This window comes from Xenopus tropicalis, chromosome 1, assembly GCF_000004195.4.
Source record: "Xenopus tropicalis strain Nigerian chromosome 1, UCB_Xtro_10.0, whole genome shotgun sequence".
NCBI classification, from domain to species: domain Eukaryota; kingdom Metazoa; phylum Chordata; class Amphibia; order Anura; family Pipidae; genus Xenopus; species Xenopus tropicalis.
In genome coordinates this window covers 84141460-84166283 of record NC_030677.2, presented here as the reverse complement: position 1 = coordinate 84166283, position 24824 = coordinate 84141460, and the positions used below count along the sequence as shown (strand labels likewise).

At 39.6% G+C, this 24824-nt stretch overlaps 2 protein-coding genes across 4 annotated transcripts in view; one reads left to right on the top strand and one right to left on the bottom strand.

Annotated features, from left to right (window-relative positions):
• slc26a1 (solute carrier family 26 (anion exchanger), member 1) overlaps positions 1–11173 on the top strand; it is a 28187-nt gene extending 17014 nt beyond the window's left edge. Inside the window, exons 2-3 of the mRNA XM_002935465.3 lie at positions 5703–6343; positions 8251–11173. Of these exons, the coding sequence (XP_002935511.2) occupies positions 5708–6343; positions 8251–9789 (2175 nt within the window). The 5' untranslated portion in view covers positions 5703–5707 and the 3' untranslated portion in view covers positions 9790–11173. The remainder of the gene's footprint in view (positions 1–5702; positions 6344–8250) is intronic.
• The window catches only part of idua (alpha-L-iduronidase), a 77265-nt gene extending 52663 nt beyond the window's left edge, over positions 1–24602 (bottom strand). The window contains exons 1-2 of one of the 3 annotated variants that reach the window (XM_002935456.5): positions 24342–24602; positions 15469–15609 (exon numbers count right to left, since the gene is read on the bottom strand). In XM_002935456.5, coding sequence (XP_002935502.3) covers positions 15469–15609; positions 24342–24475 — 275 coding nt within the window. In that variant the 5' untranslated portion in view covers positions 24476–24602. Of the gene's footprint in view, positions 1–15468; positions 15610–19833; positions 19870–24341 lie in introns of those variants that run through there. The other 2 variants (XM_031903405.1, XM_018097379.2) reach the window with 2 other exon arrangements.
• Positions 24603–24824: the final 222 nt, after the last annotated feature.

The following is a 24824-nucleotide window of genomic DNA, read 5'->3' as shown; positions in this document are numbered from 1 at the left end:
TTACACTGCATAGTGAAAAGTGTAATGCTTTTTATTAATCCCTGGAGAAAAGATTCAAGCTGCTCATTTCTGCAAGAGTTTAGAGCTGGGAAACAATCCTATTTGCACGATGGAAAAGTAATGTGAGTATGGCCATTAGAATTGCTTGATCTCTTTTGGATTTTAATGTATGTTTTTTTTTACCTAGATACATTTTATGTAATTCACCATTTAAAGAAACATGTTAGATGAAGTTTTCTGTTACAAAAAGTTTTTAACACTAACTTAAAACATTTATATTGTATTGAATATAAGCAGAGAAGTTTTTTTCATTCTAGGTTTTTAAAAGGTTAGTTCTCATGGAAGGTTCAAGGAGGGGGAGATGCACTAAAACTCACAAAGCTGTGCATGGGTTTTGATGCAAATCAGAACCAGTTTTTTATCTTCAGAGTTCATATCTTATCTCTGGCAATCAGCATCAAAATAACATCTTTATGTGCACGTTTGCTGTGTTCATTGATGCAGGTCACTGTGGAAACCTTAGAGCTACTGCCACCTTTGAGTGTGCTGGAATTATCAGCACCAAGTGTAGACGTACAAGGTGCAGCTTTAGGTGTAAGTGTCACGGTCGGCACCCTAAACCAGAACTGATGCCAAGTTCCCTGGTCTCGGCTCGGCTTCACCAGTAGTGTGACCGCCTTTGGCTTTGGGAGGAGCCCTCAGCTACTCGGATGCCACCTGGACTTAAAGAGAGGAACAAGCCGAGGAGTTCTGGCAAGCAAAGGGGCACAACTGTAGTTAAAGTCAGTTAGGCCGAAGATCACGGTACAATAGGATTAGGCAAATTCGTAGTCAGGCAGGCTGGGTCGAGGCAGGCGGAAATCAAGGATCGTCAGACAGGCAAGGATCAACCAGATAATCAAACAGCAGGATGAGGCAAATCGGAGTCAAGGAACAAGCCGGGGTCAGAATACGGATATCATAATAATCGGGGACAGGCCAGGTCAAAAACACAGGAAAGCACTAGCAAGGAACAGGAATAAATGCACAAGGCTCAGGAAAGGCACCAGGAATCAATCCTATCACGGGCAACGAAAAAGTAAACAAGGTCCCTTTAAATATTTTTAAACCTCGCGCCATTGCTCCGTTACAGCGGTGCGCGCACGGCGCGCACTAGGAAGCAGCCGGCACAAGGAGAGGACGGCGCGGCGGGCGTCCCCGTCGCGCCGGTAAGTGATGTTTTATTACAGTAAGTACTTGAAAGGTGTATATTCACAACTTGGAACTATTCATTACTTTGGCAAACTTTGTGTAACTGCATTCTGCAGTTGTAAATCAGCCCTAATGAGTATTAATGCTGTCAATCAGTGGTTAGCTGAGCTAACCACTGACTAATGCAGTTGCCATTATATAAGGGAGAAGTTATTTTGGGATCTAGTTAAATTTCTGTATGGATAACCCAGACGGGCCAAGTGAATGTACATTTGTATTGGTTAGGCAAAACTATATACCAAATGAAAAATATATTTTCACTGGGCTATAGCGGGCTAAGGCTCAATGCATATAGTTCCCAATGTCCAAGAAAGGGGGTGAGGGATTGAATTTATGTTTCTTCTCAAGAGAAATATGTAATCTTGATAGTACATGTATGGGATCCCTTTTCCAGTTATACAGAAAGCTCCAAATTACAAAAAGCTAATCTCCCATAAAGTCCATTTTAGGCAAAGAAAACTAACTTTTAAAAATTATTTTCTTTTTTTCTGTAATAATAAAACAATACATGTACTGCATAAATCCATACTGATCGCAAAAACAATACTATTGGGTTTATTTAATGTTTAATTGTTTTCTTTTAGAAGACTTAAGATCTAATTATCCAAATAATGGAAAGATCCCTTACCCGGAAAACCCCAGGTCACTAGAGATGTAGCGAACTGTTCGCTGGCGAACTAATTCACGCGAACATCGGTTGTTCGCGAACTTTTCGCGTATGTTCGCAATTTGGGTTCGCGTGGCGTTTTTCCACTGCGTTTTTTTCTCGGCCTAAAAACGCCGCACAAGCCACACATGGCGTTTTTCAGCAAATCCCGTTTCCATGGTGCTAATAGTGCGAAATAGCAAAAAACGCTGTGTATTTCCGCTAGGTCTGCCAGCTGCCTTTGCGTTTTTACGCACCGCTGTGTATTTTTCAGAGAAATTTTTGCCCTTGATCCCCCTCCTGCATGCCACTGTCCAGGTCGTGGCACCCTTTAAACAACTTTAAAATCAGTTTTCTGGCCAGAAATGGCTTTTCTAGGTTTTAAAGTTCGCCTTCCCATTGAAGTCTATGGGGTTCGCAAAGTTCGCGAACTTTCGCACTTTTTGACGTAAGTTCGCGAACGGGTTCGCGAACTTATTTTTGGAGGTTCGCTTCATCCCTACAGGTCATAAGTGTTCCAGAAATTAGATCCCATACCTGTTCCTTGAGCATAGCTTCTTTATTAGTGGAGAAATCAGGGTTCTAAGTCATATATTTCCCAGGGGACTCATATTCCTCAGACAATAATAGTTTAAAGAATAATGAAAGGCTTTAATAATAAGAACATTGGGTCCTTTGGTTGTGCTACAAGTGCCACTAGGTAAATGGATAAGTGCCACTGCTGGGTTTGAGAAAGTCTCGCTGCTCTGTAATATGTGAGTAGCTTTGGAAGACCAAGTCCTCCATTAATATGGTATTTGTACATTTTAGGTTTAATAATGAGAGGTGTTTGTTGTTCCAAACAAATGAATTTGTTTATACCTTTCATGTTGACAGTAATTGCCAAAGTGCAGATAAAATTTAGAAGCCTCTGCATGAAGGCCATTCTCATAGCAATGATCATTCCAAACCACAATATATATATTATTATCCCTCTTCTTGTATTGGGTTAAAAAATCAGGTGTTGATTAGATTTCAGCTATAAACCATGTGTTGTGTATTGCATATTACCAGTGTGCTGTGTATTAAAAAGGCATAGCTAAAAGTTTCCACTGTTAAAGAGCTGATATTTTAATCATGACTTACACAAGGAAAGGAGAATTAGCCCTTCCACTGGCAGGAGAGTGAGTTTGCATTTTGGTGCCGAAATCCACTCCATGTCCCTGCATCCCGGGCCAACACAGTGGCTGCGGCTGCAGTCACAGGGGAAGCTTGATGCCAGGGGACGGGCTGATTCTCAGCCTTCACTATTTTACAGGCTGAGAATCAGCCCCGCGTGGCGTTAGCCTAAGCATATATGTTTGATTGACATTAATATTATAAAAGTAGAGTACAGATTGTCAGTATATGTTTTACATATATATAATATTCTTTTTTTATGAGAAATTATTTAAATGATTACCAGTTATTCTTATTGTAATATGGAAGAACATTTGAATGTTCAATGTTATTATTGTTATTTTCTTCCTCATAGTTTCCATTGTTATTTTCCTGGCAGATTGTAAGGAAAAAGTTTCTAGCCTTATCCTCTAATTTAAATGATCGTCACTTAGCAAAAAAAACTTTTGTCTTACATGAAAAAAGCAAATTTCAAATTCAGTAAATGCAAAATGTTCCTCACATGACTATGGATGTAATCAAGCAGATAAACTTCAGTAGGAAACATTTTTAGCCTTGAATTTGCGAACAAAAGCCAGTAATGAATCTCTTGCAATTCCCTCTCGATCAAAATCTGCATAAGTTAAGTACTTAACAGAAGCTATATCAATCTCAGAATAGAAAGGGAAAAAAGAAAATATAGAGAGAAAACAGGCAAAGGTTATCAAAAGAAATTAAGAGTGTAAATGGGCTCATTCCACATTAAAACCTAATCAAATAATGCTTCATCAACCAGTATAATTCTAATCTATCTTTCTCTTCCTGCAGCACAATAAGCTGCAAGAAATCCAAGTAACATTTTTTGTCGCCCCCTAAAGTACTTTGAGAGCATTCTGGATCACATATCAATACATATATCATTACATATTAAATTGTTAAAAGTTTCAATATCGTGAAACCTCGTTTCGTACGATATTCGGTGCGTGTATGGCAAGTCGGCGAGTCGATCAGGAGGCTGCTGATATCGGTCGACTCACCGATCAGCCAGGTCAAAAGATTTTGTTCGGGCGCCATAGAAGGTGCCGTCAGGGCTGAATCGGCAGAAGGAGGTAGAAATCCTATTGTTTCTACCTCCTTATCTGCCGTTTCAGCCCTGAAGGTTAGTGGCGGGTCTGACGATCTTTCGTGCGACCGATGGTCAGGTTGGAAAGAACCACAATAAGAAAGCTAATAATTAAACAACCAAATAAACATAATGAAGAACTAAAAGGCTGTTTACAATGAGTCAAGCAAAAATACACTAAAAGTTAATGCAAAGCTCAACTTGTCCTTTAATGTTTAAATCTTTGAAATAAATCTTTTCCTTTAGGTTTTCAAGGTTAGGTGTTTCCTAAAGGACTGTAGGCTTTAAAGATAAAAATTAAAGAAGCAAAGATGAACAGATTTTTATGATAGCATTAACTAAAGTGTTCACATAATCAGTGATCCCCAGCCCATGGCTCGTAAGCAACATCTTGCTTACCATCCCATTTAATATTGCCCCCAGTGGCTTCCAAGTACGTGGCCATTTTAAAATTTCTGGCTTAGAGGAAAGTTTTGGAAACACAGAGACACAGTTGTACTCCAAGCAAACCAAAATAGCCAATCACAGACCTTAAATGGCACCCCCCAAAAACTTTTTCCATGATTGTGTGGCACACGAACACTTTTTGCATTGTGGCTCACAAATAAAGAATGGGTAACCCATGATCCCCGATGTAGATAATCCAAATACCTACTAACTAGCATGAAACAGCCACTTTAGTAGCAGTAACAAATAGCATCCAATCACCATTAGCATTGATAAACTACTCACTGAAAAAGAACTTTTATCCTGAATATTTAGGCTTGATCTTAAAAGGGATCCTCCCACAAGAGACAATTAAACCTATACACAGCACAGGAAAAATTACAGGTATTTAGCAATTCCTTTACCCTTCCATAGAAATACATAGATGGCAATAACTTTACAATTAGGTTCAGTGCACTGCTGGAGCCCTAGTTTTTCGTTCAAACCTTTGCATGGCAGTACAATTTATGAATTACACCTGGGCATGAAAATTTTGAAAAAAATCTAACTTATCCATGGACTGAAATCTGGTGAAATGTATTCAAAGTAACCTCTCTGCAATTGTCCATACATGTAGCGGTATGAAGGGAATCAGTGAAGATTGTTCTCAATTATAATAACTTACTTAAAAGTCCACAAGTATGTGGCAAAAGTTTGACTATCATGCAAATATGTTCCTACTAGTGCCCTAACATTTCCACATATTATGTTGCGTGGACAGTGTGATAACACGTTTATTGCAAAGTTCTTAAGGTCATTAAAAAGGGATTTTACTGATACTGAAGCCTAGCCTTTAAAACAGTGAAAGTATGCAGGATATGTTTGTAGAAGTCTGGGCATGGACATGACTCAGCAAACTGTACTATATTTACTTGTATCGCCTAGGTACCTGTACGCTACAAGTCCTTAAATGCCCAGGGTTGGTAATCTCTGGAGTATTATTAACACTGCATTAAATAACCTAAACTATGCATGAGAATATCCATGAGATATCCTGTACTTACTCAGTTGTATATTTTACATGAACTTATTCACCTTTATATTCTGCTTACATTTCAGTTGCAATGAAAGATTCAGTCAACATGAAATATGAAAGTGAACAAAGCAAGATGGAAGAATATTCACAGCATGCCCATATTCATCTAGAAAGAAAAGTTACTAATAGAGTTAGCCTTTGTAAGACTGTAAAAGCCAAAGTTAAAAAGCAATGCACCTGCAATAGCAAGCAAATCAAAAATACATTCATTGGTTTTTTCCCAGTGTTACGCTGGCTCCCAAAATATGACTTCAAAGAAAATACATGGGGTGATGTGATGTCAGGCCTTATAATTGGTATCATATTGGTGCCCCAAGCTATAGCCTACTCTCTCCTTGCTGGGCTGAAACCCATTTACAGCCTGTACACCTCCTTTTTTGCTAATATTATTTATTTCTTAATGGGGACCTCTCGTCACGTATCAGTGGGTATTTTCAGCTTGATAAGTTTGATGGTCGGCCAGGTTGTCGATCGAGAAGTACAATTGGCAGGTTTTGACCTAGATGACGATGCAGTCCCTCTTATAAATAACTTTAACATGAGTGACATGAACATTACAAGAGCCATAAACATTAGTCTGGGCCTGGTGGATATTGAGTGTGGAAAAGAATGTTACGCAATCAGCATTGCAGCTATACTGACATTCACAGCTGGTGTTTATCAGGTGAGAATCTACATAATTATTTACCAACAAGACACCAATACAATTTGCAATGCTGCATGACAAGTGAAGGACATGTACCAAACACACAAAAGGCAAAACAGTTAAATGCCTTGCTTCTGTCCCTGTACATACATCAATTATTTATTTTTCTAAATTATTTATATAGCTCCATATCGCCTCCCCCCAATGCTTTATAGAGTAGGGGGATACAAGTACAAGACATGCACAATTATATTTATATTAACGCTGAGATTTACTATAGAACTAAACAGCTAAAAATCTGAATTCGACAAGATTAAACTTGCCGAGTTCATGTCGAAGTCAATGGTCCCTTTCCTTGAAGGTTTTCCTTTTTCTCGAAACTTTAGAGATTTTTCTGGCTTTTGTCTGAAAATCACAACTTTTTCCAATTGATGCAGCAACAATTTAATAAAGTCAGGATTTTCACTGTAAAAATTCGAAAAAGTTTAATTTTTTACAACTTTTCTCCTAGCGACTTTTCCTTGCGACTTTATTTTAGTAAATATCAGACATTCGAGAAAACGAATTTAGTCAAATTTGAAAATAAAAAAAAAAAATATGGAGTTTTAGTAAATCTGCCCTTAATTCTAAGCAAAGCATATCTTAAAACAGCAGCACCATTAAATGCAGACAAGCACTTTTTTCTTAGAATTGTAGATGCCCTTTAAGTAACTGAAAATGGATAATACTCCTTATGACATTAAGATTATATTTTAGTTTATCTGATTGTGGTAAAATAGCTACAAACCATTCCAGAATAGCTATAGATTCTATCAAAGGAATGACGTCAAGCCAAACCTTAATCAATGAAACTACTGTAAATATGTTAAATACCACCTTTATATTAGCGAGCTAAACTGTTGATCAGATCTGGTCATGTTTTCAAAAAGCAAACAGTGAAACTTTCTAATATAAATAAATGTGATTGGATCCACGTGTGACTTACTCAATATTTTATTGGTTCTAAAAAAACAGATTAAATGATTTTGTGCATATAACATTAGATACAAATGATTTTCACAGGGGTCAGACATATTTGACAGGCTATTTTACTAATCAGTTATGTAAATCCTGCTGTAATTATGCCACACATATTACATTTATCATTCAACCTGCAGGTTAAATGATCAGATGGTCTCTCGCTACCATTGCTCTTGATCAAAGGCATTTTATTACAGGATTTCTAGTCTTGAGTGAGATTGAATAAGATCCCTGCATAACTTTTCTTTCTCCCTAAGTTGTGTGTAAACTGTAGCAACTTTTGATTTGGGTGCAATGTAGTTCTTGAAAAAGGCTTGAGAAAGAGCAAGACTAGGCCCAAAATGTTGCCTGTTTTTCTGACCTAACTCACTTTTTGCAACAAGGACTTGCTGCTGTGTTGTATTTTCTACTACGTATAACTTTCCTTTGACTGATCATGTCATCCACTTTGTGTAATTTTAAGTCACTAAGCAGTTCAATTAAATAAAGCAGTTTTGATAATTGTGTTTGCTTCTTATGACTTTTGGCAATCTAATTATCCCTTTGTCTTTATAACAAAAATGAATGTAATTTGAGCGTCTTGTAACACAATGACCCAATTTTGGTCAAAGTGTGAGCCAAAAACACACATTCAATTAAAATAAGTCTGCAAATGAATAAATTACATTACACATGTTGGTCAGTTTGGCCAGACAATGCTTCATCCACCCTGTGGATGTAATCATCAGCCAAACTGCCCAAAGTGATACAGCCAGCAGCCGACTGGGCCCACTAGATATTGCCAAATTGTCCACAATTCAGGCAATAGGGTGTTTATTTAAAAATATGTATTTGCCCATGTGTAGCTAGCATTAGTGTGCATGTTTTTTTTTTATCTTGCTGAAACTCTCTTACTTTTTTTACAGGTCCTTATGGGGATTTTTCGGTTGGGTTTCCTCTCTATGTATCTGTCAGAGCCAATGTTGGATGGATTTGCAACTGGAGCTTCCCTGACAATATTAACTGCTCAAGTAAAATACCTTCTGGGATTAAAAATACCACGTAGTCCAGGCATTGGCATGCTAGTGACAACCTGGTACAACATATTTAAAAATATTCACCATGCCAACTATTGCGACATTGTAACAAGCGCCATTTGTATTGCTGTTCTGGTTGCAGCTAAAGAAATAGGAGATCGATACAAAGAAAAAATTAAAATCCCACTTCCAACAGAATTAGTGGTAATTGTAGTTGCTACTCTGGTATCACATTACTGCAATTTGAAGGAAATTTATGGGTCTTCTGTCTCTGGTGTAATCCCAACTGGATTTATACCTCCACAAGTTCCAGATTTTAGCCTTTTTAGCAAAATAGCTGTGGATGCAATACCCCTTGCAGTTATCAGTTTTGCCTTTACTATCTCTTTGTCAGAAATGTTCGCAAAAAAATATGCATATACAGTGGAAGCAAACCAGGAGATGTTTGCTATTGGATTCTGCAATATAATCCCATCATTTTTTCACTGTTTTGCCACTAGTGCAGCTCTAGCAAAGACTCTAGTAAAAACCTCCACTGGGTGCATGACGCAAGTATCTAGTGTTATTAGTGCAATTGTGGTTCTGCTAGTTCTACTTTTCTTTGCCCCTCTGTTTTATTCACTACAGAAATGTGTGTTAGCCTGTATTATAATTGTTAGTTTACGTGGAGCTCTAAGGAAATTCAAGGATCTGCCAGCCCTGTGGCGCCTAAATAAAGTAGATGCAGTGGTATGGTGTATAACTTTGGCTGCTGCTGCTCTAGTCAGCACAGAAGTAGGCCTTATGGTAGGAGTGATTTTTTCAATGCTGTGTCTAATTTTACGCTCTCAGTTACCTTATACCACCATGCTTAACCAAATTCAGGACACTGTGTTTTATGAAGATTGCCAAAAATATGACAACCTCCTTCCAATTCCCACAGTAAAGATATTCCGCTTTGACTCACCCCTCCATTACGCAAACAAAGGATATTTTTTAAAGTCTCTCTACAAAATGGCTAAAATGGATCCAGGACTTGTAAATGCACAGCGCAAAAAAATGGAAAAGAAAGCTAAAAAGCAGGGAAGACGAAAACAAGTTGATGGAAAACAAGTTGACAGCGCAAACAACATCGCTGACGGTGAAACTCAAATAGAGCTTGTAGAGAAGCGCAATGATTTGCAAACCATAATTCTTGATTGCTCTTGCATTGCATTTTTGGACATCACTGGCATTAATGTATTAAAGGGTTTGTTAAAAGATTACAAGGAAGTGCAGGTCAGTGTGCTATTGGCTTGCTGCAGCACATCTGTAATTGACTCTCTTATAAGGGGAGGTTACTTTGGCAAAGAGAATTCAGACATTCACAAACTGCTTTTTTACACTGTCCATGACGCTGTACAGTTTGCAAGAGCACAATCAATTTCTTTTACAGACTCCACTGTATAAATGATGATCAAAATAGAGAGGCTTTCAAAAGCATAATAAAGTGTACATATTGGGGCAGATTTATCAAAACAGGAGTTTAGAGTTTAATACATGAAAACTCACCCACTTTCTATTCATTCCTATGGGATTTTAAAAATCCTAAAAATCCCATAGGAATGATTAGAAAGTGGGTGAATTTTTCTGTGGTGAGCTCTAATCTCACATCTTGATAAATCTGCCCCATTGTGTTATCTGGTTACTCCTAATTGTAGAGGTGATAACTCCTATGACTTCAGGACAAAACATGAGGTTATAGCTCACCATGGAAAAATTCACCCACTTTCAATTCATTTCTATGGGATTTGTAGTATTTATCAAGGAGTTGATTTGATAAATATGCTTCTAAAAATCCCAAAGTGATGAATTTTGCTGTGGTGAGCTATAATCTCACATTTTAATAAATCTGCCCTTATTGAAAGTGTCCTGACCTGACACAAAATCTAGTGACTCTACTACTTAATTACCCTTATTCACAGCTGGCTATGAATAATGTTGCCTCATTAATTTAAGAAAAAGGAAATTCATAAACTGCAGCAATGTTATCCCAGGGCACTTTAAGACAGACACTCTGCTCAGATCTGCTCCCACTTCTCTGCCATGTCACTTGCCCACCCGTGTGCCTGCAGGGGTTCCCTGCTCCCTCCTGGTATTCTACATGTTTTTTCCCACAGAAGCCACCATGTTGTTATTAAGATGTATCTATAAATAACTGTAGCACACTTCAGCAAGCAGTAAACTCAAATGATAACCTATACATATATTTTTCCCACCACCCAGATACTTTTTCATCCCACCAAATAGGAAGATATTTCTGGGAGAACAGTATGCAGGGTGGGACAAAGAATTTTACTGTAGCCTTATAATTATAGTGTGCATGAAGAACTATGTGAAATTGTGCAAACTAATAATAAAGCCTTAAACAGATACTCGTTCCAATGGAATTGCACTTAAAACGATACATGCCCTGGAACGTGTTTAATTTGCACAATGTTTGTGGCAAAAAAAACATTTATTATTGTATTGTATGTAACAATTCTTGGCATTTTGGAATAGTGACTTTTCTAGAGATAAGGCCCAAAATACAAAATGCCATGTTTGTTAAAACTCATATAGTTTGATATCCGATCCCCTACTAAACTATAGCATTGTTACTTGGCCTATTTAATTTTTTTTATAAACATTACATTTTCACAGAGACTTTAACAGAAACACACACTATTATTGTTACAAATTGTATTTTATACTACAGAAATGTAGCTTTTACAGATAATGACGTTTAATATGGCTTTTCTAAAACTAAACAAGTATTTTATTGTTAAAGCATAATAAAAATTATTATTCTTTATTGGTGTATTTGATTATTTGAATACTACAAAAATATACTGAGATAAATATATGCAAGAATCCTTTAATGTGTGGGGTGGCATCCTGCAAATAAAAAACACACCTGTTTCTCCTAAACAGTTTAGACATCAAACTATGAAGCCGTAGCTTACCCCTTTTCTGTATGTTTGCATTGACACATATAAATAGGACCTGCCAAATTGCTTGACTGAGCTTAAAGGACAATGAAAGGTTAATATAAATTAAAAGTAAGTCTAAAGGCATTCTTTTTAAGTACTTACTGCATATCTAAATTCCCAGATCCCTGCTTGCTTCTCTGAGATATGGTGCTGGCAGCCTACAGCAGTGTGAAGACTACAGTGACATCACTGAAATCTCTCTGTCCTTCCTGTAGGCTGCCAGCGGCAGCCTTCCTATTCTCTATGTGTGTAACTTGATCCTGTCTCCTGTTCTGAGCTACACATGCCCACCAGCCAATCAGAAGCGGATCTGGCAGAGGGGAGGGGGGGGGAGGGAATGAAACACATGTGCAGTATGAAGCAAGGAGGGAAAGGAAGGGAGAATACCTTTTTAGAGATGGCTGCCTGTTCTAGAAAATGTTAAGTGTGACTGAGTAAATATTTGATTAGGTGAGCCAAAAGTGTGGCGTTTTTACTAAACAATAGGAGGACTATTGGCCAGTATGATTTTTAAATTTTGACTTGCATTTTCCTTTAATAAATCCTACAGCAGTGCTTGTTAAAACACAAAGTTGTCAGTGGAATCCTTGGGAAGGTAAGGGACCAGTAAAAACCCTTTACAGGGCCACATCAAACCAACTAGCCTGCATTTAAACAGCCCTAACCTACATCAGTTTTTAGATCTCCTGTATTCTTTAATTTTGCTTACAACAATTCTATTGCTTACAAAGCTACAGTTTATGTAATTTGTGGAAGTTGGGGGTGATAGAATATCAAATGCTTCACTGTCCCAACATTCAGTCTTTTACTGCATGGTATGTGCCCTGATGGTAGATAACTCTCACTAGTTACATGATAGTACACTAATGGAAAAAGGTGCAATGCTCTTTGGACCACTAATTAGCTTGTTACTTAGCTTGTTACTTTAATTGCCTGCACTGTAAATGCCCAGGTAAGTTGATGGCAAAAGATGATCTCTGGAAATGTAAAATTACTTTTTTCTATTTCCCACTCGAAAATAAATTAAATATTGGTAGTGTACATACATGTATATAGAATAATAAGAAAAATTGCATACAATACTGACTACTATCCATATATACTATTGGGCACATTTATTAAAGTATGACAGGTCTGATTACAAAAAAATTTAATTTTTTCAAAAGTTTACAACTTTTGCGTATTTTCTGTGATATTTTCGTGACTTTTTCGTATTTTGCGACAATTTATGCAACAATTCATGCAACAAAGTCATTGTCGCAATGAGTGCGAAAGTTTCGGATTCATTCAAGCTTCGGTATCGTGACTTTCCTTGGGCCAGGTTGGAGCTGCAGAGTGCCATTGAGTCCTATGGGAGGCTTCCAAAATCATGCACTCAAAGTCAGAAAGGTTTTAGTTGGGATCAAGTACAAGGTACTGTTTTATAATTACAGAGAAAAAAGAAAAATTTGAATTATTTGCTTATAATGGAGTCTATGGGAGATGGCCTTTCCGTAATTCTGAACTTTCTGGATAACGGGTTTCCAGATAAGGGATCCCATACCTGTACTGCATTTTAAGCATCACAGCATGTGTGCAATGTAAAGGTAAAAGCACCGTATCAGACACAATGACCTGAGATGGCTTGCCTGCACTCCAATATTACAAATAAAAAAAAATACATTTATTGGTTCAAGAATAAAATTTTAAATAGTAGAATTAATTTTTTGCAATGTACACAGTGTTACTTAGTAATAAAATCTAAAAAAGGGATTGCAATCATGCACAAATACTGTGGGATTAAGGTATCCAGCTTCATAATCCTTATACAAAAGTTCTTTTATTCTCTCTCTTTCACTGCGATTGTTCGGGACAATATCTTCAATCCTGAACCTGAACTAGTAAACCCCATAGCCCTTCTAAACAATGTGTCACAGGAATGCCTTATCTAATCTCTTGCAATTAATTACTGATTTATGTATCTCAGTCCGGTCTTTTAACATAGGTGATGTTTGTCTCACATAAGCTATGCAGAAAGGACAATAAGGGCAATGACACACTAGGCGATTAGGAAGAGGTGATCTATTGCAGGTGACTAATTTTCTGCATATGTCTCCCCTGGCAAAAAACATATGTATGGCTTTGGCTTTGCGAAGTAGCCCAAAGTTGCCTCTCAAGGAAACTTCAGGCTACTTCAGAAAGTAGTTGAACCACATGTTTCCCATGGCGATTCCCATAATTGAATTACTATCTATTTTTAAGTGGGTGTAATTAAGGTCTGGAGTGCTAGCTATGACCACTTAATCATGAAGTTGCCATAACTATGGTGCAACTGACAGTAATCAGAATAAGACCTGCTTTCTTACTAGTTCGTACCAAAGAACACTTGATCGCTATATGCTGGAAAAACCCTAAGTTATTATGACTTTATTTGTGCTTAAACTGACAAGTACAGGGTTTTCCTCCTCAAGTCTCCATTTAAACATGAGATAAATCTGCCATAACATAAGTCCCTAAATATTCTTAAGGTATTTATAGCCATAAAGATGAAGACCAATGGACTTCAAGATCCTTTACTATTTTTTTTCGTTGAGGGTATTTTTCATTATCATTTTTAAATACATTACCGTTCATTTTGGAAAAAGAATTTTTTCTTTAAACAAATATGTGACTGTACACAGCAACATGTGCATCAACTTATAGCTTTTAAATGATTCAAGAAAGCTTTTGATGTCTTAACTTATTAATACTTATCAATCATTTATATTACATAAAGGAATATACTTGCTTATCCTCCAATCAATACACATACTCTAAGAATGACGTTTGCTGTTAAAACTAGATGATTTATCACAAAGCACAAAAGGCAATAAATATCTCTGCTGACACACTAACTCATCAGCACAATCCCAAGAATGCACTTTCATGTCTTCACTTTATCCATAAAGAAACTGTAAAAAGATGTAAGTAGCATATACATATGTTCATAAACTAAATTTGTACAAAGTCATGCTGACTAATAAAACAAAATGTTCCATATCAATACTCGTAAACACCATGAAACAGCACAGTGCTTTTGTAAAAGCGCATGAAATTGAAGCAGGATATCACACAACTATGCTGCAATCTATAAAATCTAACAAAGAAGTGTGCACTGTAGCTACCAGCTTCTTCAATAAATATGTCTATACTGACATGAATGCTACTATTTCTTCACTGCATTGCTAGCAAATTCCCAGTTAATTTCTAGGGGCAGTGCCTGATTTTGACTTGGCTTATGTGGTACTAACTATACCCCCAAACAATGTAGGTCTCTATAAAGATATATTGCATAAACAAGCCCATATGTAAAACCCTGCTTCATCACTCTAAATAAACCATTTTCATTAAAATGTACTTTTTAGTAGTATGTGATATTGGGTACTCCTAAATAGAAAATACCATTTTAAGAATTAAGGGTCACCTCCTGGGATCATAGGATTCACAGTGCACACAAAAAAGGTCAAGGCACAGATACAGGCACAGCCACATCAGCCTTTTGCCTTTTGCTCCCACACTTCTTCCTGTTACAGTTAAAGCTGCATTATTTCTGGTGATGTGATCTCTGAGGGAGCACACAGACCATCACTAAATGGTGGCTCAAAGGAAAGGATGGATAAGAAAAATATTTACTGAGATACTTTAATAAGTAACTATATAATACAGTTTATATAATATAAGCTGTTAATCTGTTGGTTAAGTGTTCATTCTGGAGGTATAGTTTTCCTGTAACCGGCCTATACTATTAATCTCCATTCTTCCCAGGTTTCTGAGGACTAGCCCCATCTATTGTCATAAATTGGAACTGCATTTAGTTAAAACCTCAAAACAATACTTCCTCATATAATTTAAAATGTTATAAATCTTCATCCTTAACTTCCAGAGCCATTTTATTTGGTCAGTCATATCCCAAGCACTATACATTTTGCTAGCATATTTGCAAGAAAAACTGTCAACCTCACAGGAGGAGACAACTGTATCTTATCCGTGAGAAATAAGTCTACAAGAGCCATTTTTCATTTGTCCATTTAATTTACTATCATAACTCCTTAAAAATAACAATACTATAGGTTCCGCTATTTCCTAAATAGATACTTACGAAACTGTTACAAGATCCAATAACCAGTGAACTCTTACTTGTTCAATGCCTTTCAAGGGAATGGAAGAAATGTATGCCAGATTCAATTGCTGGTCCTTACCAAGAAAATAGGTTTCTGATTTGTCATGTGGCAAAGGAGGACTGTAAAAGATATATGAAGTTACTGCATTAGAGAACTTAATATTTGCCAATAACTTACAGCGAATATATCAGAAAATATGAGAACCATTAAGATATAAACTGCTAAATGTAACTATAAGCATTTAGCACAATTTCAAACTGATATCAAGAAACCACAGAGTGAGATTGTATTAAATCTTGAAGAATCACTCTTGCTAGGAAAGTGAACAGTTCTTTGTACCAAGACTATTTATGGTACAAGATCTCAAACTCGCGGCCCGCGGGCCATTTGCGGCCCTCGGTACAGTATTTTGTGGCCCGCACCTATGCCTTCTCAAAAGCAATGAATGGATCGCGATTTTTATTGCGATTCAATGGATAATGCAAGGCACGGCGGGCAGGAGCTGCTGATTGCGGAAATGACGTTATGCCATCATAACAGTTATTATGGGAAGACGTTCTGTGTGCACAATTAGCTGCTAAGGAGCTAATTGTGCACACAGAACGTCTTCCCATAATAACTGTTATGATGGCATAACGTCATTTCCGCAATCAGCAGCTCCCGCCCGCCGTGCCTTGCATTATCCCTTGAAAGCCAATTTTTTGTGAAATCCCTTATGAGGCCCAGCCTCATCCTGACTTTGCCTCCTGCGGCCCCCAGGTAAATTGAGTTTGAGCCCCCTGATCTAAGGCTAATGCCAGATGTGGCGTTTTTACGCTGCATATTTTCTCCGCCGAAAAACGCCGCACAACCCACACAGCCCGACTATGGCATTTTTCAGCCTAGTACTGGTGACGTAGCAAATCCTGTTTCCCATGGTGTTAATAGTGCGAAATATGAAAAACACAGCGTATTTCCGCAAGGTCTGGCAGTTACCTTTGTGTACACATAGGAATAGGTTGCTCTGCAAATAACAGCGTATTTCGGCAAACGCATGAAAAGTCTGTGGTAACGCGTTTTCTAGCGTATTTACGTATAGTGTGTTTTCCATCGAGACTGTTTAAGTTATTTCTATGGATGATGATATTGTGCGTTTTTCAGCCGCCGAGAGAATTAGAAAATACGCAGCGTAAAAACGCTTCATCTGGCATCAGCCTAAGGGGTTATGTAGTAAAGGGTACTAAGTTTGCCCAGGTGTAGTAACCAATTAGCAGGTAGCATTTACTGGTCACCTGTATAAAAGCAAACGTCTTAGAGCACCATGACATGAATGAAGAATTATTACCTGGGAGACAAATCTTAGCGAGACATTTTATATTTATATATTATAAAAAAAGTTATGCAGAACAGGGATCAGCACTAGATGGTAGGGCACCTACCACCAAAAATTGTTTTCACCATTAGAGGTGCAGGCTAATAGAACCCTCAGTCCTGTTGGGGGAAACAATTGTTTTTTTGCCAAATAATAAGAAGAAAAGGCTAAATCACTCAGGGTGCCAAATGTAAGACACCCCCAGTAATTGTAATGGCTTACCTGATACCCCTAGCCAGTGCTCCTGTTAGGAGAAAACTGCATCGGCCCGGGGTACATGCAAGCAAGCGTTCCTCTTCCTTCTGTATTCTGTCTTCAGAATTCTGGGGCCGACACATGCGCAGTTGAGCGAAAGTGCCAGCTTTTTTGTTATAGTTGGGTATTCACTCTACTGCACATGTGCGAAGATCGATGAAGGAGCGCTCGTCCCCCATACACACCGGCTGGTGCAGTTTTCTCCTAACAGAAGCACCAGCTGGGGGTTTCAGGTAAGTGATTAAAGCCAGTGGGGGGTGTGGGGGACCAGTGATGTAAACTTTCCTTCTCCTTTAAATGGCCTCTCCAAATGCTTAGTCGCTATGCAAGGTTTTGCTTGTTATGCACCAGGAAACTCGCCCATTGTGCACATATGCGTCACTGAATATGGATACCCACACCAGAATGCACTGAGATTCATGATAAGTGTTGTTTTATACATCATGGTGTGCTCACATGACAGCCTTACACTATGATGCTTGTTGAACTTTATAACCTAGACTCCTTGGCTGAGACTGCGCTGTAAACATCTAATTATGTTTTAAATCAAAGGAGAAGGAAAGGTTAAAACTAAGAAAGGTGAAAAGCTACTCTGAGCCCTCTATCAAAAGAAACATAGGATTTCTTTTCTTCTTTTGTCTACACATGTTCTTCAGTAATCAAACTTCCTTCTCTCCATCTCCCTTCTGCTCTCTCCACCTTCCTTCTCTCCCTCTCTGCTGTAATCTGAGCTACCACAGAAGCCAGAGCTCCAGCATGGAAGTTACTGAGACCAAGCTAAAGTGGCAGCTGCTATCTTAAACAAACTGAAGAGCTTCTAGGGCTTCTAAGGTGTGGTAAAGCTTTCTACAGAATAAATATAGTGTTACAGCTTGCATTATTGTGGCCAATCTATTGGCAATAGCATACCAAAATGCCTTTCCTTCTCCTTTAAGTCTTGAAGGGCTTGCTGAACTTGCTACATGAATAGATGTGAGTATAAATAAGCATACATCCACTCCCCACCATATACTGCAGAAAATTAACATATATGGGCAAAAGCACAAGCTACAGTGATGTGCATTATTGCAGTACTAATATTACAGTCATAGGAAAATGATGTACAGGAGGCCCCATTTACTTCTCTTTGTTTTATGGGGTTTGGAAAGTACTTTTTAAAGTGGTTTTATGGATATGAATAAAGCAAAATGGTTTTATAGACGCAATAGGGTTGATTCACTAAAGTGCAATAAAACGAGTGCTATTTATAGCATTTTAACGCGTCTTATTTTTCGGGTCTTAACGCACGATTCACTAAAAGGATACTTGTGTTAATTTAGAAGTGATGCTGTTTCCGTTATTTAAGTCGCAAAGACTATTTTCGTGCGGTATTTGACACAACGCGCACTAATTAACGCAGCACGCTACTTGTCGCGTGCGCTCTTATCGCGCACACGCCATATTAGCCATACACACCATTACATTCGTAAAACTACTTTTTCTGAAAATGACCATTTCCCTGCAAACTGGAGGCTACATCACTCTAGGGCCAACACATATTGGATAAATCACACTGCAAAGTCCATATTGTGTTGCCAAAATCTCATGAACTGTACTTTTCTATAATTACCGCCTGCCCCAAGTAGGTGTTAATTTTCACATAGACTAATGCGATATTTAGAGCGTCTAAGTGTTTGTGAATCATGCGTTAGTATTATTTCTGTGCGAGAATTTACGCAATGCGGTAAAATTAATGCATTCGGTTGCGCGCTATTTAACGCACGCGATATGCGACTTGATCCAGCTGTGCATGCTTACACAAGATCCATGTCAGAGGTCTAATTAAAGAGGATCAGAAGACAGGGGAAGATGGCACCTTTTGTGCTGCTCTGCAAATTTATAGCATGTCAGCATACAGGGACACTTTTAAACAGAATAGCTGTTACCCCATATATAATAAATATAATCAAAATGATATTAATTACATAATCGGAAAGGGGTTGGGCAGACAATTTTCTGGCAAACAAAAGAAGAACAGTACTGTCATGTTTGGAGTTAATGGAGTGCTCATTGGCCATTTTTGTTGATCTTAATGGCATGGCCTGGGTAATGGAATACTCATTGACCATTTCTACGGACGCCTTTCTAGCAAGTCTGGGTTTAATATGTTTAATACTGGCATGTCTGCTGTATTTTAGGGATGCACCAAATCCAGGATGTATTCCGCAAAGATTCTGCCTTGTTTTGGCCGAATCCAGGTGCCTGGCCAAACTGAATCCTTAAAATCACGTGAGTTTTGGTTATATAGACACGGAGGTAAAAACATTTTTAATTGCATGCTTTTCACGTGCTTCTATTTAGCCCTTTTGTAGCCTAATTTCCATATGCAAATTAGGATTCAGACTCAGTTCAGTATTCGGCCAAATCTTTAACGAAGGACTCGGAGTTTGGTCAAACCCAAAAATAATGAATTTTGCCCATTCCTACTGTATTTAGGCCTGGTGCCACCTTATAAACTGGACCTAAGAGGGGACATCATTTCTGTTTGAAACAAACTGGCCTAGGTACCCCTCACCCTTCCCAACTCCACTGCTGGGTAAAAAGCAGAGAAGCTGTGTTTAAACAACTGCCCCTCACAAAAAAACACATATATTGGGTAAAGGGAGCATTATGTGATTTTCCCATTGCCGAAGTTCTGACTACACTTGTTCAGTCATTGAGCTGTTAACCGCATGAAGAAAATGAGAATTTCACTTACCTCTTATCGTAAATTCCATTTCTTCTAGTCCCGACATGTCAGTACGGGGTTTCCCATCCCAATTATTTGCTTCTTGTATTGCTTGGCAAATGTATAACAGTGGTGAGGAGGAAGTCACATGGTCTTATAGGTAAGGGCTAATTTTGATTGGCTTTGGTATATAGGTCCTACCTCCTAGCTGTGGGGGCAATACTGCCCATGCGTACTGACATGTCGGGACTAGAAGAAATGGAATTTACGATAAGAGGTAAGTGAAATTCTCATTTTCTTCTTCGTCCCTTCCATGTCAGTACGCATGGGATCTACCAAGCCATGCCCCTAAAATATAAGGGGTGGGAACAATAATATCAACAGATGCTAAAAACAAATCAAGCATCACAAGAAAAAACGGACCATTACAAGAATCCTCTCAGGGACCAGAGGGATTTCCACACTACGGTTGCCATAAACATCCAAGCCCGGCTCGGGAGGATCCTCTGCCAACAAGAAGAAAATGGTCACAATCATAACTCTGACACTGGGCAGTTCACTGGTGTTACCAGCCCCGCAGCAACCAACCAGTTAACCACAACTCTGATGCATTATCCACTAGAGCTGCCTCTATGCCCCCAATCCTTAGCACTAACCTGGGGCCCTAGAAAAATAATTGTGGCGCACAAGCATCTAGCTCCAAAGCACACCGGTATCAGCTTAAATTGGTGTTGACAGCCGTCAAACTCAACAACCCCCAGAGATCAGCCAAAGATAATCCAAGCACAGATCTGAAGCAAGGAACAGTGAAAGGGCACACTAACCATCAAGCCCCCCTATGGCACAAACAAGCTAGGGACTCCAGCCTGTAACAGAGCATGACAGGCTGAAACCCAACTTCCTACCACTCACTGTAGCTACCAACCTTGAGAGGTTACCTAACCAGCAATGTTAGGGCCAGGTTTAGGAACTGTACACAACCTGCAGATGGAAGATCAGCTAACCAGTATAACATGACTGGAATCAACTGGAAAACATGCATGGAACGACTGGTGCACAGCCAGCCCATACTCAATGTACCATCTAGCCACCCTGCATGAAAGTCAGAAGCGCCATATACTATGCATGCTAAACAACCAGCGGACAAACCAACACCCTGCCAGAAAGCAGTGGTGGACATGTCAAGCAAAGCACTGGAGAACACGCCAGCTGCCTTCCCTGCATGCAAGAGCCCAGAGTGAAAGACAGCTAACACACAAGCAATAGCAAAAACTAGCGCTGTGCTTGCAATACATGACTCTGCAACCACTGATGGACTGTTCAGATACTGTAACTGCAAAGAAACCGCTCCCTAAACTAGCCACTGCTAGTAAGGAGTGGAATACAAGGTGAAAAACAAGCACCCACACATGCCAAGAAAGCAGCTAAGGTAGACAGCCACAAGCGCCAAGGCACACCATGACATGAACCAAAGACCATATCAAAGGCAGCCAACCACATGCCTGCACCAAGGACCACAGCATGACTGGCAACCATATACGCCAAGGACTAAGCCAAGGCCAGCAGCCACCTGCACCAAGGAGCACACCAAAACTGGCAGCCTCATAAACAATTGCCAGCATCCTATGAGCCTAAGCTCCTAACCAGGGCCAGTCTCCCTGGGAGCCAAAGGACAGAAAACAGGGCAAGTTGGCAAGCAAACCAAGGCTAAAACCGGGGTCAAATGAGCCACAAACCAGGACCAAAGGCCAAAACTGGTCAAACGCCAAGCAAGCCAAAGGCCAGAACTAGAGCCAACGGCCAAGCAAGCCAAAGGCCAGAAACAGAGCCACCATCCAAGCAAGCCAAAGGCCAAAACCAATGGGCAAGCAAGCCAAAACTGGAGCCAATGGCCAAGCAAGCCAAAGGCCAGAGCCAAGCAAGCCAGAGGCCAGAGCCAAGCAAGCCAAAGGCCAGAGCCAAGCAAGCCAAAGGCCAGAGCCAAGCAAGCCAAAGGCCAGAGCCAAGCAAGCCAAAGGCCAGAGCCAAGCAAGCCAAAGGCCAGAGCCAAGCGGCCAAGCAAGCCAAAGGCCAGAAACAGAGCCAAGTGGCCAAGCAAGCCAAAGGCCAGAACCAGAGCCAAGCAAGCCAAAGGCCAGAATCAGAGCCAATGGCCAAGCAAGCCAAAGACCAGAACCGGGCCAACGGTCACACCAAAGGCCAAAACCAATGGGTAAGTGAGCCAAAAGGTCAAAACTGGAGCCAATGGCCAAGCAAACTAAGGCCCAAAACAGAGCCAAAAGGCTGAAACCAGAGCCAAAGGTCTGAACCAATGGACAAGCAAGTCAAAGACTAAACTAATGTCCAAGCGAGCCAAAGGTCAAAACTGGAACCAATGGGCAAGCAAGCCAAAGGCCAAAATCAGATCCCACTGCCGAGCAAGCCAAAGGACAGAACTGGGAAAAAACGGCCAAGCAAACCAGAACCAGCGGCCAAGTGAGCTAAAAGCCAGAATGGAAGAAGCAGCCAAGTGAGTCAAGGCCAGAACCAGGGCCAGCAACCAAGCAAAGAAAACGGCCAAACCAAGGACCAGTGGTCACTCAAGCCAACAAGGACCAGCAGGCAAGCAAGCCAGAGTCCAAAACAAGGACCAGCAGGCAAGCCTATAGCAAAAATTCTGCTGCCAGGGGTGAGAGGCAGTAGCAAAGCAAGCCAAAGGCCATAACCTGGAACCACAGCCAAGGGCAACAAAAGCCATAAACAGACCCAACAGCCAAGCAAGCCAAAGACCGTAATCTGGGCCAACAGGCACACAAGGCAAAGTCCATGACAAGGACCAGCAGCCAAGCAAGCCAAGGCTATAGCAGAAAGTCTGATGCCAGGGGTCAGAGGCAGTAGACAGATGAGCTCGAGGCCATAAGCAGAAACTGTAGCCAAGTTAGGCAAAGGCCATAGACAGAACCAACAGCCAAGCAAGCCAAAGACCATAATCAGGGCCAACAGACACACAAGGCAAAGTCCATGAAAAGGACCAGCAGCCAAGCAAGTCAAGGCTATAGCAGAAAGTCTGATGCCAGGGGTCAGAGGCAGTAGACAGATGAGCCGGAGGCCATAAGCAGGAACTGCAGCCAAGTGAGGCAAAGGCCATAGACAGAACCAACGGCCAAGCAAACCAAAAACAATAATCACGGCCAGGGTCAACAGGCACACAAGGCAAAGCCCAAAACAAGGAATATCAGTCATGCAAGCCAGAGACATAGCAAAAAAACTGGCTAACAGGGACCAAGAACAGCGGTCACGCTGACCAAAGGCCATAACCAGGACAGCGACCAACAGGCACGTAAGCAAAGGTCATAGCACAAGCCGGCAGTCATGCAAAATGACAGTCACAGAGCAATCAAACATTTACTAATGTTGGCTCCTATCATGCTAGCAGACAGAAATATACCTGTAAACACACCAGAAAGAAAAAGGAGTTGTTGAACTACAACTCTGTTCATACCTGGTAGGAAAAAACTGCCTTTTAAGCCAAAGACCCAACCAGGGCCTGCAGAAATAAAATAAGCAGGAAAAGGTACACCACTGCCACAGCAGAAACCCCAGTTAAACCAGGAAGCCCCTGATGAAATAAGAGCTGCTATACCTGCTGTGTCTGCACAGGAGATTTGACTCACAAGGAATTCTACACAAAAACAAAAGAAAAATCAAACTGTGAAATCACAAAATGGTGAGGAGGGAGATCCTACCTCCTGTTCAGTAGGACAAAAAATAACAGTGGTGAGGAGGAAGTCACATGGTCTTATAGGTAAGGGCTAATTTTGATTGGCTTTGGTATATAGGTCCTACCTCCTAGCTGTGGGGGCAATACTGCCCATGCGTACTGACATGGAAGGGACGAAGAAGAAAGGCTGAATTAGCAGACATCCGTCTGAGTAATATGCACTTGAAGAAACCAGCAGTGATTTGGGACACTGATTTTAGGGTGGAAAGAAAACAGAGCTTAGGCCATCACTTTGCAAGACATCTGTGCCATTTGTTCGGATGGCTCATTCACACCTAGGACTGATTCTAGAGCAGGGACCTAAGGTTACTTATCACTAAACCAGAGCAAGGCATAAAAGCCCCATATTTACACACCACTACAAATAAACGTGTCATATATATATATATATTATATCCTGTCTTTGTGTATGTAGCTTAAACACAGTTACAAAAAATTACAAATACATTTTTCTATTAGTGTGCTTAAAAGTGATGACGCACACATCCTGTATTTAGTTGTAAATTTGGTAAAACAAATCCTGCCTTAAAAATTACATTTACAGAAATATCTAAAGCTTAAAAAATATAATTTTACTATTTCTTAACAACTATTTATGTTACAAATTAATTAATGCTGAGGATTAAGCCAGTTGTGGGGAAACAACCCAAATGTAAAATGCCTTAATTCATTTGTTTTGATTTACAATCTTTGTGCAATTGGTTACTTCACAGATCTATATAGAAAGATAAAGAGAAGTGGTTTCTGTTTGTAAATAAACATATGCTACTAAACTTACCAAAATCCAGTGCTTTTCCAGAAATGTTTCAATTGGTTTCTACCTTTAGTTGGATCTATTTTAATAATGCAAGTTCCATAAACTATTATGCCTTGCAATGCACAAAGAAGGAGCACAAGACTAAGTGTTTCCATGTTAGCAGGAATGGCATACAATAAAATCAAATTACATTGATATAACAAGCAAGAAAATCGAAAAACAACTTCACTGTCTCTTGCATTGCTATAAAGATTCTACTTCCTCATTTTTTTCAGAGGGATAGACTGGTGCATTTCTGTTAAACCTTCCATTCAGTGCAAATACATGGGACAAGTTCCACCCCCCTACTCTTCCGAAGAATGGTTTTACCCAGTCACACAGTCAAACTCACAGACTTAAGAAACAGAAGTGCTGCAGGCTGAGATAACATCAGTGTAGTATATGAATACCTTGCAAACAGTGTGAAGTAACATGATCTTGTACTAAATGAATGGTAAAGATTAA